Below are 18,347 nucleotides of genomic sequence, written 5' to 3'. Positions count from 1 at the left end.
GGAGGTCACAAATCACAGGACTAAAACCATCAGGAGCTACTGCTATACAGCAGCAAGGAAGCAGCCCAAGCCAGCAACTATGTACTCTTTAAAAAGAGAATTTACAGAGGAAGAGAAAGAAGTTTACTCCCCTTGGATATCTTGAAACACTAGTGCTTACAAAGAGTACAGGTGCAATTGTCACCCTATTCCTCCATATTGCAGAACTCCATTAGAAGAAAGCCACTGCACCAGATAGCACTGAAACACTCAAAATGTTTAAAGGAGGAAAAGGTAAAATGTAGTGCAAAATTAAGTGTTGGTCCCAAATGAGACTGACTGCTTTATGGATAGGTTAGCTGTAATTGACTTTTCCTTCCCTCAGTCCAGACTCAGAGCAAAGGCTGGCCCCAGAATGTCTAGGGTTTCTTGAGAGCCACACCCACTTGAAATAAATCATGCAAGGCCAGGAATCAGCAGACAAGAGAGCTTAAAAATGAAAATGAGCTTAAGTTAATCATTCATTGTTCAGATTCTTCTGCAACGCCAGCTCCTGATTTCTTCCTCTCTCCTCTCAGCAGCAGCTTGACAAAGCCCCCAGTGTCCGAGACATGATTGCATCACTCTACAAGCTAAACGGATGCTCCAAGCGGCTGGGCAGTAGGCTGGATAGGGCCTCTGGGATTACAGCCGAGCTGTGTAATGGAGTCTGCTGAAGTTTTTTCAACAGCTGCAGTTGATAATGTCTTTGTATTCGCAGCTCCAAGTTTGGGCTGCACATGTCTCCCTGCTTCTGTTTGGCTGAGCTGACTTCCTCCCAACTCCAGCCAATGAGTACAGAGAAAAGCCAAAGCATCAAGATGTAGCCAGCTGTACCTGGGAAGCTACTTGCAGCATCAAGGGCTCCCCATCACAGCTGACATCAGTAAAGCCATAACATTTAATGGTCAGGTAAGCTTTCACTCCTCACTGCAGACTGAAACCTGCTTTTACATAGAGGGGAGTTTCCATTCTGGAACATCAGCTTTATTACTATAGTTCAGTAGTTCCCAAACTGAGATTATGCACCAAATTTGAAATGATACCTTAAGTACTGTCAGCAAATTTATCATAAAGTAATTATAACTAATCTGTTAACATGTACCACTGATAAGTTGTCTGCATACCACTGATAGTACCTGTACGACAACCGCTGCTCTAGGTCTCCAAGCTACATCTGGAGACCAACAGCTACTACTATGTTACTGACAATAAATTGACCAATCATGTCAAAAGTAAATAGTTTGTATGTTTGTCTTCTCCTACCTTTAACATGTAATTTGCCTTAGATATATAAAGGTACTCTGGGGATGGAGACAGCATTTTATTCTCCAGGAGGTACAGAAATACAAGTAAGCAGGTGCTAAAGGGGACATGATGCCATATAGTTCCTTATAGCAGGGGTTCCTAACCCCCAGGCCACGGCCCGCTACCAGGCCATGAAGGGTTGGCTGCTGGACCAGAAGTGACCACAGGTCAGAAAAAACTATGGACTAGAAGCAAGTATAAAAAAAAAAAAAGGGAGGGGGGGGGTTGGCTGCTGGCCTGCAGTATGCTGGTCACTGCTGGTCTGCTGTTACTTCCAGTCCACAGCATGAAAAGGTTGGGAACCCCTGCCTTATACCACACTAGTTTCTGTTGCTCTCTAAACAGCCTCCAAATTATATTGGGCAACTGCATCTATGAAGGCTGAAAGCAAGCAAAAGGAGTCCTCAAAATGTAGGTCTTCCACAGGTGCATCACCTTACCTGATCAAAGAGCTGCTTCCCCGTGGTGTTGGGCTGGATGGCAAACTCCAGCTCAGCATCCATGGTGGTAACTCGCACACTGATCTGAAGGGGAAAGAAAAAATAGTTACTACAAGTGTTCGCTAGACCTGACATACCAAGTCAGATCAGTGATTCGCTTATCTAGTCTACTGCTTTACTTCCCAAAGTGGCTAGCACCAGGGACTTGAGATAAAGGTCCCAGAAACACCCTAAATTGGAAATTACAAGACAGCTGACTCATGCAATACTTTCTTAAACCCTATCAGTTAAATGGGGGATTTAAGCAATAGACCCTCCTGTTTCACAGCATTGAGAAATGTAACCTATCTAATCCAACTTTAAAATAGTTAAACCCTAAATAATGTCCAATGCATGGGAGTGACATAAGCCTGCAATAAGTGGAGTCAACCATAAAAGTTTCTCTTCCCTCCCCCACTAATAGTTTCGTAAGTAAGCCCAGAAAGCTACAATGAGGCCAGAACTCATGCACTCTATACAACGTGTGCAACAAATTATATGAATAGCTCCAAAGCCACAGCCACACCATACTCAAGCTCTGGAAGTACCTTAGATACCTAGGCATTTAATAAGCACCTGATAAGCCCATCTTGCAGTATGAAAACATGTTCTTTGTAATTGTTATCTCTTTATAGTTATTCCCTTCAACAAGGGAAATCACTTTGAATACTGATAGATAATAACAACATTAAAGAGGTACAATTTCCCCAGCAGGAATCAATTATATAGTGTTGGCCTTATGTGGTTTATGACAATGTCTAAAACAAGATGGAGAGCTTTCTTACATTATGTACAAACCCAGCTATTGATGTAAGTTGTGACAACAGACAGGCTTTTTTAAAGTCAGAGACATGATCCAGACTTAACTGCCTTTCCATTTGTGAAAATATATCATAGCTGACAAAATGCAAGTTAACATTCCTTAACTGAATACAAACAGCTTTCATTTAGAGATGCACTGATACATTGGTCCAATATCAGATCAGCACTGGTATAAAGAAAAGTTGACTGTATTGGAAACTGCTTTTTTTTGCCTGATGTGGCTGATAATGAGGCCGATAAATGCCCTGTGCATGTGCACAGCCACAGTGCAGCACCTAGGCAGTGAAGAGCACAGCCCAGCAGCTTGGAGAGCTATGTCAAGCCGGTAAGTCTGTTGTGGTGGAAGGTGAGGGGAGGGAAGGGGCAGAATAAGGCCCTTACAAGGGAAGAAGGGGGTGGGGCTGGGGCAGCTCCTGCCACTGTGTGCACCCCAAGAGGGCATGGGGGACATGTGCCCCCAGATGTGCATGGAGCAAGGGCAGGCTGGGGCTGGAAGGGCACTGTGGCAGGAGGGGGAAGGAAGGAGGTTGGGCCATGCTACACCTCAGGGCAGGCAGCAGCTGCAGTGCTGGGAAGGAAGGGTTGGGGAAGCTATGGTGAATTTCAGGGTGGATGCAGCCCCCCACCCCCATAAACCTCCTTCCCAGTGCCACTGTCTGCCCCAGCCTGCAGCAGCAGCCCAACCTTGCCATTAGCAGATCCAGGGGCACCCCCCCCCCGGTGTGCACATAGCAGCAGGACTGCCCTGTGCCCCAACATCCCTGCACGAGCCATAGCTGCATCCTGTGCCCTGCCTAGGCAGCACCTGTCCCAGCCTCATCCCCATCCCCACTCCCTCCCTCACCACAGGAGCCTTGATCTGCCCTCCCACCACAAACAGTTTTAGCAGCTGGACGCTTTTTCAGGCTGCGTATCGGAAATTGGATTAGTATCCACTGATATGCCACCATTTAAAAAAGAAAATCGGCCATCAGTATTGGCTCCAAAAATATCGGTGTACCCCTACTTTCATGGTCAAAAGGGGAAGACATTCACAACTCTAAATACTATAACCAGGACAACCAGAGCTGTCTAGCTAGAAATTTTGTTTATATTCTAGCACCATTCAGGCAGGGAAATTCCACTCAAAACATGCCTGGAAACACGAGTTCCTTAAAATTGCCAAGAAAGACCAAAGTTACAGAAGTGTTATTGACCGATTATGGATGTAAGGCAATTTGCATAGCAAAAAACCAACCAGGCCCAAAGCTTGGAAACAGCATGGTATTACATAAGGGGGGTGGCAGAAGAGGAGAGGGTGTGGGAAGTGATGCATCCAAGCCATGTGTAAACAAGCTCCTGACCCTGCTTTCATCACTTCTAAGATAAAGCATCTCAGCAGCAGGAAACTTGCAATTTTGACAGGCCACTTCCCAATCTTCAGAGAAAAAATAGTCCCTTTCTACCAGAATGAGTCAATATAGTGTAGTTTAGCCAACAGGGAGTCTTTTGTTACTGTAATGAGGTCTTACACCTTTTGAGAGGGGAAGAGCTGAAGTCAGAGAGAATCACCACTACTTAAAAGACTTCAAAAATGGAGGCTAGGTCTCTGGAATATACCGAAGTGAGGACAAGGAACAGGAATTTGCAGTCCTGAATCAGAAGGGTTTTATGGCCTCCGTGCACTTGATTATGAACTTGAAAGACTGGAGTCTCTTCATACAAAAAAGCTGCTTGTTCAGACGCATGGTACTAAAAATCTTCAAATGCTACAACACGATTCTTATCAGAATTGTCAAAGAGCCGTTTCTTTTTATAGAAAGGTGGGTTTTTCCTTGCAGATGAACAGAGCCAACTAATATTCCTGCCTGAACATGAAGCCAGTAAACGGCCTTCAGTGAGCCAGTTTTAGAACCCTTGCTAGTCAGTGAAAAAGCTCAAAATCAAGTGGTCCGATGACCCATTTGCTTTGCATAGCTGCCAGTTTGGGCTAAAAAGTAGCACAGAGGGGAAATTTTCCCAAACCTAAAGCGGATAATAGTAGGGCACCCAAATCCAGAGCTGAACTATGCCAACAAGGTAACCCATATGGAGAACAAGGAACTATTCCAGGTATGCAGTGGTTTGTCAGCTGCCACAAAAGATGTATTACTTGATACTAGTTATTCATTCCTCAGTGTGATGAAGTTTTAAAAAAAGTTTTCCAGTTTCACCCAATTCCCAGGGAAAAGGAAGTGTACTGGGAGTGGCTTGAGTTAGAATAATTCTGAGGTCAAGTTTAAAATAGAAGTTAACCACATGACACACAGAAGATCAAAAAATAGCAAGAGTAAGCAAAGAAACAGTCAAAGGAACCATCTTAATTATGAATTCAGCCAAATTTAGAACAATTTTTCTACACAGTTAGGTTCCATAGTTACTAGCATGCTAGTCTGTCCTAAGATAGCAGAGGTATACCAAGTGACAGAACAGTTGCAGCCTGGTTTGTTCATAAGCAAGAGGCACTCTGGTGTAGTAAGCACTCAATATGGCTGTGTGAAATTTCACTGGGCATTTTAGTTTCAAAGCTGTTTTGAGCTCAAAACAGCAAACTCGAAATGAAATAAGGACACTCCAAATATTCCGAATTTTAAAGCTGTGCTTACTTAGCTTCAGCACCAGTCCCAGCCAGCAGCACAAGCATCTAGTGCAGATCTGGGGGTTGTGCCCCCCCAGGAGGATTCTGGCACAGCCCCCAGCCCTCACAGGGGTGGGGCCCCCCAGATCTGCATGCCAGATGACAGCGTGCTGTTGCTGCCAGCTCGGGCTAGCAGCAGCACTTATCTTCCCAGCACTGGGCACAGCCCATGCCCAACACCGGTCCCAGGAGACAGCAGCAGCCTCCCATGATCCAGCAGGCAGACTAGGGGCCAGCACCCCCAGGAGGAGTCTGGCACAGCCCTGCAGCCCTCCAGATCTTCACGCTGGATGACAGGAGGCTGCTGGCAAGTGACAGGAGTTTTGCATCTCAAGGTATTGACATGCAGCTTCCCAGAAACCTCTGCACTTATCCCTTTGAGACCTGGCAGGCTTCATGCCCTCAGAAGGCGCTACCATCCCTGCAAGTTTCATCTGAATCAAGCAAGAAATGAGTTATAGGCAGTTTCATGCTTCCCCATTATAGCCTATGAGTGAAGTGTTGAAACAGCAAAACAGCTTCGATGAAACGAAACAGAACAGCGCTTTCAAAACCAAGCAAAACTCGAAACAAAACACTGTTCTGTTGAAATGGAAGTCGAAGCAGAACAGTGCTGTTTTGCACAGTCCTAGTAGCCAAATCCCAGATTTCATGGCAGCAGTCCCCATTTGTCCAAAACATTTTTCAGAAATACCCTGGAAAGCCTATTCCAAATCCTTGGCATGATTCATTTCAACTGAACTATAGTTACCACACAGTCTAAAATTCTGACTTTAAATATTTAAACATTAATCTGCCTGTTCTCTTTAGGATAGTTTACAGTATAGCTTCAAATACAGTTAAAACTGAAAGAGATGCAAAAAAGTTCTCCCAGAGGGAATGGAGAGCCTGTTCTACAAGAGGAGAATAGAAGAGCTTACGTTTATTTAGCCTAGCAAAACTAAGGGGTATGATTGTAATCTATAAACGTTAGGGGGAGAGATTATTTAAATGCAAAGCCAATGCTGGCACAAGAATAAAAGTGTACCACAAATAAATTTAGGCTGGAAGCTAGAAGGCTGCTAACCAGAGGAGTTAGATTCCAAAACAGCTCATCCCAAACACTGGGGACAAGCAAGCAACCTAACAAGGTTTAAACCGATCAAGCTCCATTTTATGGACTTGATTATCTGTGTAAGGAGACTGGGCTCCAAGAACTCAGGTCCCATCCCTGTACTACTGTATAGCTTTGCCCAATCACATTTTTAATACCTTATTTCAGAAGACGACCTTTCTCCAAGACTTTGGGTGCCTTGGATTTGGCTCCGACTGGTCCTTAGTATAGTAGGTGATAAAAATCACTACTCAAAAAAAAAAAAAAAGCACTTCCCCCATCTTAACTGGCCACTAGAAGCAGCCTTATCTGACATTCTTGAACAGTTGTCCCTTAAGGCAGGAGCTCTAGCTGCTACTATGCTCCCTGGCTACCCAAGTCATAGGCATCATGTAGGATAAGGACTCAAGGATTTTCAGATATTGGAGGAGTTTCATCACATGGGCTGCTTGCACATGTGTGTGTGTGGGGGGGGGTGGGGGTGGGAAACAATATTTTACTTTAAAAACTGAGCATGCCAAGCCCAGCACACATCCAGAGAAGGCAGCGCATTAGCTGCACCTGGCTTTCCCCAGTGTCTCTATAGATGGGGCACTTCAGTGGTGTTTTTTGGCACTTAATTTATTAGTTGATTCAAAGCGCTAAAGAGCCCCACTGAAGTACCTGATCTATATAGGCACTGAGGAGCCAGGACAAAAGTAACACACTGCTGCTTCTCCCCCTCCCCCTGCAATCTGTCACCACCCATGACAGCTAAATTTGGTATACCAAGTCCTCTTCCCCATGGCATTACTGCTGTTAGAGCACCAGTCACTGCTCAGGGAGAGGCGATCAATCTGACTTTTTTTTAAATGTAGTTTGAAACTAAATGACCACTGATAGTTCAAGACATCCTGCTCGGGCAAGTGATTTATTACAGTATTAGAGACGATGGAAGCTCAAAATAACTGATTAATAGGTGCTGTAGGTTGAAGCATTAAGATCAGGATGAAATGCAACTACCATCTGTGACTGGTTCTCTCCTCACTAGGGCTCCACCGCTTTTAAAAAGGGTTGTGGCTCCCAACCAGTCTTTACAAGAAGTTGTACAGATGCGTAAGCAACAGGGCCTGTCCCACATCTGAAACTTCCAAAATGTCTGAAGCTTGTGTTCACTACTACACTAAAATTACAGCATGAAATTTAACCCTGTAACCCCACTTGCATGCCTAATTGCTGCACACAGAGCTATTTTATTTAGTGCATTTATGCCTATTCTACTGAATAGTGCTGATCTTTGGGGCTCCAGTAGCATTGTCCTTTGACACCCGTTAGATGAAGAGAAAATTAAAAGTCACATTTGTCCTGGCTAAAGTTACTACTGGCCTGTTCTGTCCAACAACTGTATCTCATCCATGCTAACAAGTATAATGTAGTACATTTTAAAGAGACAAATCTTAGTAAGGTGATGCCAAATGATATTCTTGCAAAGAGGGTGGTTTGCACAAGTTGCAGGTGTTAGTTAGCAGCAGGTGAATTACTAACTAAGGCTTTAGTGTCTGAAATAAGGGTGAGTGTTTCTGAATTTTCAGTTAGTAGATAAGAGCACAACATATTACTGAGTATAACCTATTAGATGAGAAGCAAAAGAATTTCCATTTAATCAATCAATTCATTTAAAAACTGCAGGAAAAAGGCAGTTCTGCTGAGCAGTCTGCATCTTTATCTGTATTTACATTGAAGCTTTAAAACAGATATTTTAGTGTAGGTTAGAAAAATTCACCACAATTCAGCAGGGTACAGTGCCAGGCACTGCACATCTCCAAGGATCATCTCTTAGCTGAGCTAAAAAAAAGCCACACACACAACAACCAAAAAAAAAAAAAACCAACAACCTTATAACCACCAATTTTCCCCTCTATCCTTTGAGACTTCAGCAGTTGAAAATTGCCCAGTACAGAGAGCACACAGACACCTGACCACTATACAGGTTTCCCTTGATTTATGCTGTACATGCGTTCCTAGAGAATGGGGCATAAAGTGAACCCACTTCAATGTAACAAGTAGGGATAGGTTCCCATGGCAGTAAGGGAGGGAAGAGTGAGGCTGGAACTAGGGAAGGGGCAGGGGCACCACCCCCTGGGCTGCACAAGGCAGCAAAGCAGAGTCAACCGAATGGCACTTACCCCCACCCTGGCCACAGCAGCCCCAGGAGTGGCCGGCACCACCTACCTGCAGCTGCTGGGCTGCACCGTGCTCCACCTGTCTCCATTCCTCTGCTCCTGGGCTGGGCCGTGCCGTGCCGTGATGTAGGCAGCTGATGTCAGCTGCTCCTGGGGCCGCTGCAGCCAGGGCTGGGGTGAGTGCTGCACCCTGCACCGCCTGTGGCTCCACTTATCTGCACTTGCCCCAGCCCAGGCTGGAGCAGCTGACACCAGCTGCCTGCACCACAGCATGACACAGGCCAGGAGCTGTGGCAAGACCAGGCGCAGGGGGACAGGCAAAGCACAGTGCAGTCAAACAGCTGCAGGCACCTGGTGGTCACCACTCCTGGGGCCACTGGAGACAGGGCTGGGGTGAGCGAGGCCACGGCCTTTGCCCCTTCCCCCACAGACTTACTTGCTTGGGCAGGGGTGCATCTATGCTGATCGCGCAAGAGCAAAATTTACCTTGCATATAAGCAATTATGAGCATATTTAGACCCAATCGCATAAGAGCAAATTTGCATATAAAAAGAGCCTGCATAAGTTGAGGAAGACCTGTACTGGAAGGCAGACAAAATAACCCAATCCCACTAGAGCACAAGTGTGCTCTTTTGCCTTTGAATTACCATATTGGGGTTTTGTTTTGGAGTTGATGATCTATTTCCACCATAAATCTTTAGTCTTCCAGATAACATGCAACCCTCATGATTAATATCTTTGCTTCAAAGGCAGCTGCATTAACAGCCATCTGTATTTTCCCCTAGTCTCTCCCATTTAGCAGCTGATATTCATAAGCCACTGAATAGTTTAAAAAAAAAAAAAAAAAAAAAAAAAAAGCTTGTTATTGCAGTTTACATTTCACAGGTGGAGAAGCTGATGTAGTCTGGAAGTAACCTGCCCAAAACACACCACACAGCAGGTCTGTAGCAAAGCTGGGAACAAGCCTTATTTTCCCAAATCCAATTCAATGTTTCCAGAGAGCAGACTGAACACATACCACTAGCCCTGGACTAGTTCAGGGAACTGTATAACCTGATGCCTCTCTCTAAAAGCCATTTCTGCCTGAGAGGACTTAATACAAGTGGTAACCAAGGCTTTCAAGTTTAGTAGTTCTGTTCTTTCCCCCTCAAAGTTTGTGTTCAATGGCTCACCCAGCCTCTAGACACGTGCTAGAGACTGGACCACTGCCTGCTGGTAAAGTGATTTCCCATCAGAGTATTAATAGTAGTTAGATTTAAGAGGTAGCCTGTGTGGCACTGACACAGCTGCTAATGTTTAACTGTTTGTCCACAGGCTGTTTTCTAATTCAATGAATTACTCCCCAGTAAGGATATAACCCAATTGGGTTATAGGGCATATAAGACTTCAAGTCCAGTCACAAGAGAGGCAAGGAGTCACTATCAGTCTTCTTGAAGAGCAGAAGCAGCCATTGATTGCATCCACTGCCAAGAATCCAGTTGTGTTTCTAAGATATTAGCTTTTATTCCCCACCTCTTTTCCAAAAACTAGCTACTTAATTAACTAAACATTAGAGGTTCAAGACAAACCCTTAAAACACCCAGAAAAAGCTGTTAAGGATTTTTTTTTTGTAATTCTGAAATTACAAGATAATTTAGAATACTATTTAAAGTGTGCTGATAAACCCATACATCCTCCCATTCATGATGTGCTTGGGTTTATCCAGGCATCTGTTGCCCTCAAAATTCTGCTTAGATCTTCAGAAGCCAGCCACCAATCTAAAACTTCAGCAGCTAACCAGAAGCCTTTTTGCCTTTTACTATGGAGTAGAGCTGTGCAAAATTTCACAAGTGGTTTCTTTTCAGAGGTGTTCCAGCCCCCAAAACACCAAATCCAAAATGTCTCAGATGTTTTAGAGCCAGGCTTGCAAAATTAAGAAGGAAGGGGAAAGGGAGAAAGGACTCCTCCGATACTGACATCTGTAGCTAACCAGTGTCTGTGATCTGTCCCCGAGGTCCCTTCCAACCCCAGTGCTCTGGGGGAGGGATGGCAGCCTACTGTCATCCCGCACACAGATCCAGGGGCCTGCACCCCAAGAGAAGTGTCCAGCACAGCCCCATAGCCTTCCCAGGGGGCACAGGCCCCCAGATATGCGTGTGGGATGCTACTGCTGCCAGCTAGGGTCAGCACCAGCACCGAAGTCTGCTTGGCACAGCCCACACTGAGCACAGCCAGAAGAGCCATGGGAAAAGCCCCCCCATGGCTGCCCTGCCCAGGCTCAGCCCCACTTCCTGGCACTTTTTTTTGTTTGTTTGGTTTTTTTTGTTTAAAGCCCCACACTCACCAGCTGTAGCAGGGACTGTGGGGGCTCTAGAGTAATGTGGCAGAGCCCCCCCACATAGCCCTCACTCCCCAATTCCCCACTCCAGCCCAGCCCAAGCATCACACAGCTCTGGCAGTGATCAGGGCCTTTGAGGGCTCATGGCAGAGCTGCTCCCCACCCACAGCACAGCACAAGGCAGGGATCACTGCCCCCCAACCCCCACCTGGCATCCATACAGCAGCTGCCCCACAGTATGGGAGCAGTGTAGCTTAGCAGGGCACTGCACACTGCCTGGGAGCTGGGGCTGAGCAGTGCTGGGCTCCAGCTGATACGTGGAGCCACCCCAGCTCCCAGGCAGCACCCTGCCAAGCTGCACTGCACCCATGCCGTGGGGCAGCTCTTGCACAGGTACCAGGCAGGGGGAAGGCAGATGATCCCTGCTGTCCCAAGTTGCATGGGAGGGGGCTCTGCCATGAGCCCTCAGAAGCCCCAGTCACTGCTGCCAGAGCTGTCAAGTGCACAGCTTTAAGTGCCAGGACTAGGCTGGGGCCAGCCAGGCAGAGCAGCTATGGGAGCTACTCTTGTGGCTTTCCCACCTGGGGAGAGGCAGGCATAGCTGGAGGAGCCATGAAAGAGTCTGCAACTGCCCAGTTAGTTGTGCCTGCCTCTCCCCAGAGACTATCCAAATCTCCAAAACAGATCTGGCTGAAATCGAAACAGAGCAGCGATATGAAATGCCGAAGTAAATCACTGTCCTCTGAAACAGCCAAATCCAAAACTGAAATGAGACAGCCATTTCACACGGCCCTACTATGGAATATACATTCTGGGAAAAAAAGAAAAAAAAAAAACATTTAGTATTTTATATACAAGTACTTCCAGAGATGCTAGTGCTGCATTACTAATTTAGTAAGTGACACTACATAAAAAGTAATAGACCTAATAGACCTACTGGGATTTAGTATGAACATCCACAGAATAAAAACACACTGGAGGGCAGACAGGTTCTAACTGGCGTCATGAAACAGACAGAACTATTTAAAAGGAAATCAGAGCCTAGAAATGCCTCCACTTTTCTGTTACAGAGCATCTACCATTGTTTTACCACTTTTAGGCAGTTATGAGATTGAAAATATGCTGTGATAGAAGCAGAGTTCCCCGATGCCAAAGACATCACTGCCATGAGGGCAGGACTCCCTCCTACAACCCATCTACAAAGTCAGAACAGCGTCTGTTCCATATGGAAGATAGCTGCAAACAGCTAGGAGCACCATTTAATATATGAGGTTTCCCTAAGCTATGAGAATCTGCACCTCCTCCCACAGCAGCATTTAACTAGAGGCTGAGATAGAAGGTGCCTGGTACAAGGAGGCTTAACAGATAGCGGTAACAGGCTTTTAAGAAGTTTAACATTCCCTGTATGCCTTCCATACCTGCCCTTCATCCTATTCCATGCAGACTCTCAAGAAGGCTTTTATTAATTAGACAAGGGCATCTTGTCTTTGCTTAAAGACAACACCCATTCTTCAGATTTTTGTAGGGAGAAAGTAGTTCCTTCTTTAATGACTTATAATAAAATGGGGGAAGGGGCCAATTTGTAGCTATATTAGGAGGGCGCACAGGAAAAAAAAAATAAAGAGTAGTAGTAGTGTGCCAAATTAAGATTACAAGGACCCCATTGTGCTGGACACTACACAAAAAGGAAGACTTTCCTGCACTGTCTGTACCACAAGTGCCATCCTGCATCTTTGACTATAAGCTCCCTGGGGCAAGGACAGTAAGTTGTCAACAAGTTAAGCCAGTGGTTCAATCTTTTTAGACTGTGGACCAGCAAACTGCAAGCCAGCAGCCAACCCTTTTTTATACCAAGTATAAAAAGCAGTTGGCTGCCAATCCACAGCATGCCGGTCGCTTCCAGACTTCCGGTCCAGGAGCCAGCCCTTCGTGGCCCCGGTACTGGGCCGCAGCCCAGGGGTTGGGAACCTCCAAGTTAGGCAATGTCTCAGACGCCTAACCATTGTCATTTTTTTGTAAGCAACATAAGCTATTTTTAAAGGAGGCTAATGAGTTTCCTTTGTGGAACTGCTCTGCCTCTGCACTGACCAAGTGTAACAATGACTTGGATGTTTCTCCTCCCATAGGATCAGAGTTACTGTTACATTAACCCAAAACGGCACCAGCTGTGGGATTTACAGCATACCCTGGAATAGTCACCACATACACATGTGCTCTGGGGCCTCCAAAGCAGAAACATCACAACACTGGGTGCCTGGTGTCAGAAATATTACAGGTTCCAAGGTATCCTCAGAAACTGATGCATCATTTTGTTCATCTAAAATGAGTGTCATTTTGCTGATTTCACACAGCCAGCAATACCAAGTCTGTTTGCATGCAAGAAAAAAACACCGAGTACAATAGCACATTACACATGCTGGTCAAAAAACAGCAAGAACAAGCCCCACTGCTAAACAGAAGCAGGTTTGGCATGACTGATATTCAGCATGCTGTCTTATTTCAAGTCCCATATCACAGAAAGTGCCCTCATAGAAGCTGCCTGAGCACTAACGAGTGCTTATCTCCTCACGTATGAAGTTTGTTCAGCAGCAGGGTGATGATCAGAAACAGTACCGGAATCTACGCCTTCTGTCAGTCATTACTGGAATTGTGGAAAACCCTTAAAATCTCAACCTGAAATAAAGAAGTGCACCATCCTCCGATAATATTTTGTAGGAAAAACACCAACACAAAAAGAAACCACAAACCACCACAGGGGCAGAATTTCAATGGGCTTGGGAACACTATAGCTAAATGGCGTTACTTGACTTGGCATACATCAGATTAACCCTTTCTAATCAAATCGATGTCCCTAAAGAGGGCCCCATGGGAGGCAGAATGCAATACTTAAAAAGTTGCTGGGCTATCGAATTGCAGCAGAAGTTTAGCCCATTCTATTCACAAATTGAAATAATTCCTGTTTCTACTAAATGCATTCAGTTGACAGTGTTTGCTGCATACATTAAAACAAATGATAGCCTGTATTCTTCACAGCCTGTTCAGCTCAACTATATTTCCTGTGGCACGATAATGCATGGAATCTTTTCCTTCCCTTGGCTAGAAGAGAAAATACAAGTTATGCCAAAACTGAACTTCTAGGATTTGGTAACGTATCATGCAAAATATCGCATTAGCCAGATGGATTGCTGGAGCTATTAAGCGAGTATTCAAATAGCTATTTATAGAATGCAATTGGCAAAGTTTTCTTTGGCCATAAAAATAGGGTGCCCCCCCCCCCAAAGTATTTCAGTTCTTAGAAACACTTGGCAGACTTTTGACTGGCTTGAAAGTCAGGAGTTTTGGTGCATAAGGAAGCCCCAGTCAAATTCACCCAAAGTTACCTCAGTGTCCACTGGCCTCAGAAAGTAGCTTTGTTTTAGCAAAGACTCCCTCACCATAGTTTCTTCCGATTTTAGCACCAGTATTTGTGATTACATTTTCAACGTGGTCATGATATATACCTGCCACCTGTACTCTCTCAGGATTATCCAACATCCTTTAAGTACCTAGCATTTATTGGGGATATTTTGGATTATTTCTTTATTCTCCCCTTTTAGGCAGGCAGTACCTACCCAGGGAAGCCACTATTATCACTTATACTACTTCTAGCATTATCAGATCTGAAGCTTAATACTTTCTGCCTTACCCATTGTATTGGTGTACAACCTAGGCCTGAATCTTCTTTGACATCTGAACTCTAGCAAATTGCTTTTAAGTCATAAAATAGAGGACTCCTCAAAACTATAGGTGCAATATATAACCTGCCACCCAAACCTTGCTTCTCTTGTGGTTACTAAAAGAAACTCATTTACTGTATTCCAGAATGCAAAGCGACTGCTACAGAGCACAGAATACACTCAAGCTTTCTTTCAGAAGCTTCAAGATCTCGTAGTGTTAAGGTTTTGGAATTTAAGCTCCCAAAAATGTCCATTTCAAGACTACTTTTAGAGGAAACTCCACAACAAGTGACAAAAGCTAACTGGCCACCTGACTTCAGAAAGTGGAAAAACACCAAAATCCATTACAAACCATATGTAGAGGAACCATGTCACCCAAGAAAATGCAGCCACCCCTAGGCTAGAAACAAACTATTTAGCAGCATGCCTGTGTTACACGAGGACAGGAAGTGAGGTGCTTCTATATGCAACTGAGTTGGAAGAAAAGCAAAGCCATGAACTGCCAAAGGCATACTAAGAGTCCAAAGGCATGTGCAAACAAGGTCATAACAGCATCCCCTTGGAGGGTGGAACTCTTCTGATCTACAAGGATTGACATTTCCTGTTATGCATCTCTTTGCCCAGAACTTGTATTAACTTGGTGCTACAACCTGACACTCTAGGCCCAGTGGCATGATAGTATGCAGTTTCACCTGCCTCTAAGGAGCACACACCAGCTGCTTCTGCCTGCCAGAGGCCTACACAGAATGTCAAGGTAAGCCACCCCACCTGTAAGCACCAAGGATACTTACAGACATCTGGCTCCTTCATAGAGAGCCAGCACTTCTCTGAAACTTCCTGGGTTCTTTTGTGTCAAAGTGAAGTTGGACCCAGGTCATATGAAAGTGCTTGCAATTTCTGAAGGGATTACATTTAATTAAATCAAGCCCCCTTCCAGCAATCTTAAAGGGGCTTTTCATCTTGCTAAGCTAATCAGGGAACAGAACACCAGCAGGCAGGCGCACCCAGGGGTTCCAGGAATGACCCTGCTGCACTGAAGCCTGAAGGAAAAAGATTAACCCTTCAAATGTCTACCTGAGAACACCAGGGCCAGACTCTTGCTCCTCATTTCACTTCTAAACACTAGTCCTGTCTAGTCCCATGGTATTCAGTGCTGCACAAGAACCTGGGAACCATCAGGACTGGAACGCCCCCTCCAGACCAAGCACCAAGTATTGTGGAAATATCATGCGAGACTTTGAATAAAAGTCAGCCTCTGCGCCTCAGTTTCCCCACTTAAGTGGGAATGATCATCTACCTTTCTAATGCACCTTGGGGGCCATGAATGATTAGTACTGATGAAGTGCTATAGGAGACATGCAGTGACATTCCTGTTGTTTGTGCTCTTTTCCACTATCTGACAACAGCATCTCAAACAGGAATGGGCTGTTAAGATTCCCAGCAACTTTAGTGCATAATTAGATGACAGGGAACAAGAAAACTGAGCTTTAGTCTCATGAAGACTTTTAAAACAGGTTCAGTGAGAAAATTAAGGACTACAGGCAAGCAGTTGTCCAAAAACTTTCCTTAGTGTAACGAACACTTGAGGCTGGTGTAGCCAGACTTCTCTTCTTCCCCCCAGCTTGTTTTGCATAGCATGGTCAAATGCAGCTTGCAAAAAAAAAAAGTAAGCTTTACACGTGATCAGCAAGTAGTTTTTTGAAGCCAGCTACATTTCAAATTGGCTATACCCCACCCAGATGATGCTGTAATGACAAGTGCTGTATATGAAGCCAGCATAAAACAGTTAGTTCCTTAACTGAATCTGACTATTTATGCATTTAAATCTCAAAAGCTGATGTCAAGTAGATAGCTCATTTTAAAACTAAAACACAATGAAAGCAAGACATTTAGTCATTGTAAGGCAATTCCAGATTCAGGATAAAAATTGATGTTAGATAAAACAGCTACACTTCTTTAATAGGGCAAAGGGGGTAAGAGACTCTGGTGTACAGTACACTCCAGCCAAAGTAATAATTTCATCCATCCACCCTTAACCTGCTACAGACCAGGCTAAACCACTAAAAAGTTTGCCTCATTTCATTCAGCTTCACTTACTGAATTAGAAACTCAGTTGTTCAGAATTAGCTGGCATACTTATAGGCAGAAATGTCTCTCTCCAAGTGAGCTTTGAAGAGCTAAACGGTATAACCTTCAGTCACTCAGTGCCCTTGGAATGATAATTTTAACTTCCATTACAAGTTCATTGTTCTGAAGACAATTTGGTAGGAACATTTAAGAGTTAACACAGCCTCATTCAATAGTAGGACCTGGAAAAAAAAAAAAAAAGAGCAGAAGCTGTTCTTATAGGTCACAGGACAGAGAAACAAAAGCAGGGGCAGAAGGAATGCAAGAACATGACAGCTTAAGTTTATCAAAGTGTTAGTCATTAATGTCATGAGGCTAGGTCAAAAAAGGAGCAGCCAAACAGCATAGAGGAGCCATATCTAGTGATAATTGAGATGAAAGGCCAACAGTTAATAGCTTCTATAGGGTTTAGCCATACCCACTCTTCTGCCAACTCTTTACATCCCAGTAAAGTCAGTTGGGAGCTGGAACGCAATTCAGCTGTTGTAAGGCATCCCTTGACAAGCTATATTCCACATAGCATTGAAGTTGATAATTCTCACATTTTCCTTGTCAAAAGACAAAGGCCTTTTCTAAAATACCATGCACAGTGCAAATCCCTCGCCTCCAGAAATTAATCAAAAATAAAAAAGAGGGACTAAACATAGCAACTAGACAAGAGCAAGGGGACTTTCTCCCCCCCCCGCCCCCCGTGTCACTTCTGGAGTTAGTGGCCTCTAATTTCAGTGAAAGAGGAAAAGTAAAAACTATTCATACATGTAAGTAGACTAAGTTCATTGCCACAGGATGTCAGAGGCCAAGCTCAGAGCAAGATCCAAATCGGGTTTGTCTGGATAGTTAGACTAATAAGAATATCCAGAGTTCTAGTATGTGCCAAGAATTCAGGGAGCAATGAAGATTTCTGGCACTATTCTTTAGCCACTGCCTATTGGGTATTAGGCAAATCTAATGCTGGGGAACACATGGGCTTGCTGCAGCATTTCCTGCACCTTGGTTGGAAGCACTTTGTTCTGCTGGAGGCAGGATACTGGGCAATTGGACAATAAGCATGGATTCCCAAGGAGACCAGATCATCAACACTTGAGTTGATGTCGAGCATTGAAAAACCACAAAAAACATGCTGTACTATATGGGGCTACCATTATCAGTGCACTTGCACTAGAAAAATGCATCTTTATAACAAGACTTTCCTCAAAGCAATGAAGGAGAACAGATTAAAATGTCCATGCTCAACCACCTGTACAAGCCTTCAGTGTCAACTCCAACCCTAGTGGCCAGGGCCTAGGAAAACAAAGTCTGAGAAATATGAAGGCTGAACTGCCAATGAGTTGAAGTCATTCATTAATAAAAACAAAACAAAAACAGAGTGTGGTATGGCTGAGCAAGGCAGAAAAGCACCAAAAGGTAAAAAATAAAATAAAATAAAGAACAGGTCTCTTTAGCTGATCATAGCAGATGAGAGAAGGCAGTACTATGCGTATCCCACAAAGCGATGCATGCTTGGTGTAGTAACACCAGAAGATGGGGCGATCCCCACAGTGACCTGACAAACAGCAACTATGATAGTAAGGAGAGAAGAGAGCATTTTGTGTTCTCTTTGCAGCTTTTTAGAGGACTGCATAGTTGCCTTTTGAACTTCTCTCCCCCCC

The 18,347-nt window shown here is 44.6% G+C and overlaps 1 protein-coding gene across 1 annotated transcript in view; it reads right to left on the bottom strand.

The window, feature by feature from the left end:
• The window catches only part of MSN (moesin), a 74,968-nt gene that overhangs the window by 31,411 nt on the left and 25,210 nt on the right, over window positions 1-18,347 (bottom strand). The window contains exon 2 of the mRNA XM_019536197.1: window positions 1,767-1,850. Coding sequence (XP_019391742.1) covers window positions 1,767-1,850 — 84 coding nt within the window. The remainder of the gene's footprint in view (window positions 1-1,766; window positions 1,851-18,347) is intronic.

This window comes from Crocodylus porosus, unplaced genomic scaffold (genome assembly GCF_001723895.1).
Source record: "Crocodylus porosus isolate Cpor-Errol unplaced genomic scaffold, CroPor_comp1, whole genome shotgun sequence".
Classification (NCBI taxonomy): domain Eukaryota; kingdom Metazoa; phylum Chordata; order Crocodylia; family Crocodylidae; genus Crocodylus; species Crocodylus porosus.
The sequence above is the reverse complement of the archived record's forward strand: the minus strand, read 5'-3'. Positions and strand labels throughout refer to the sequence as shown.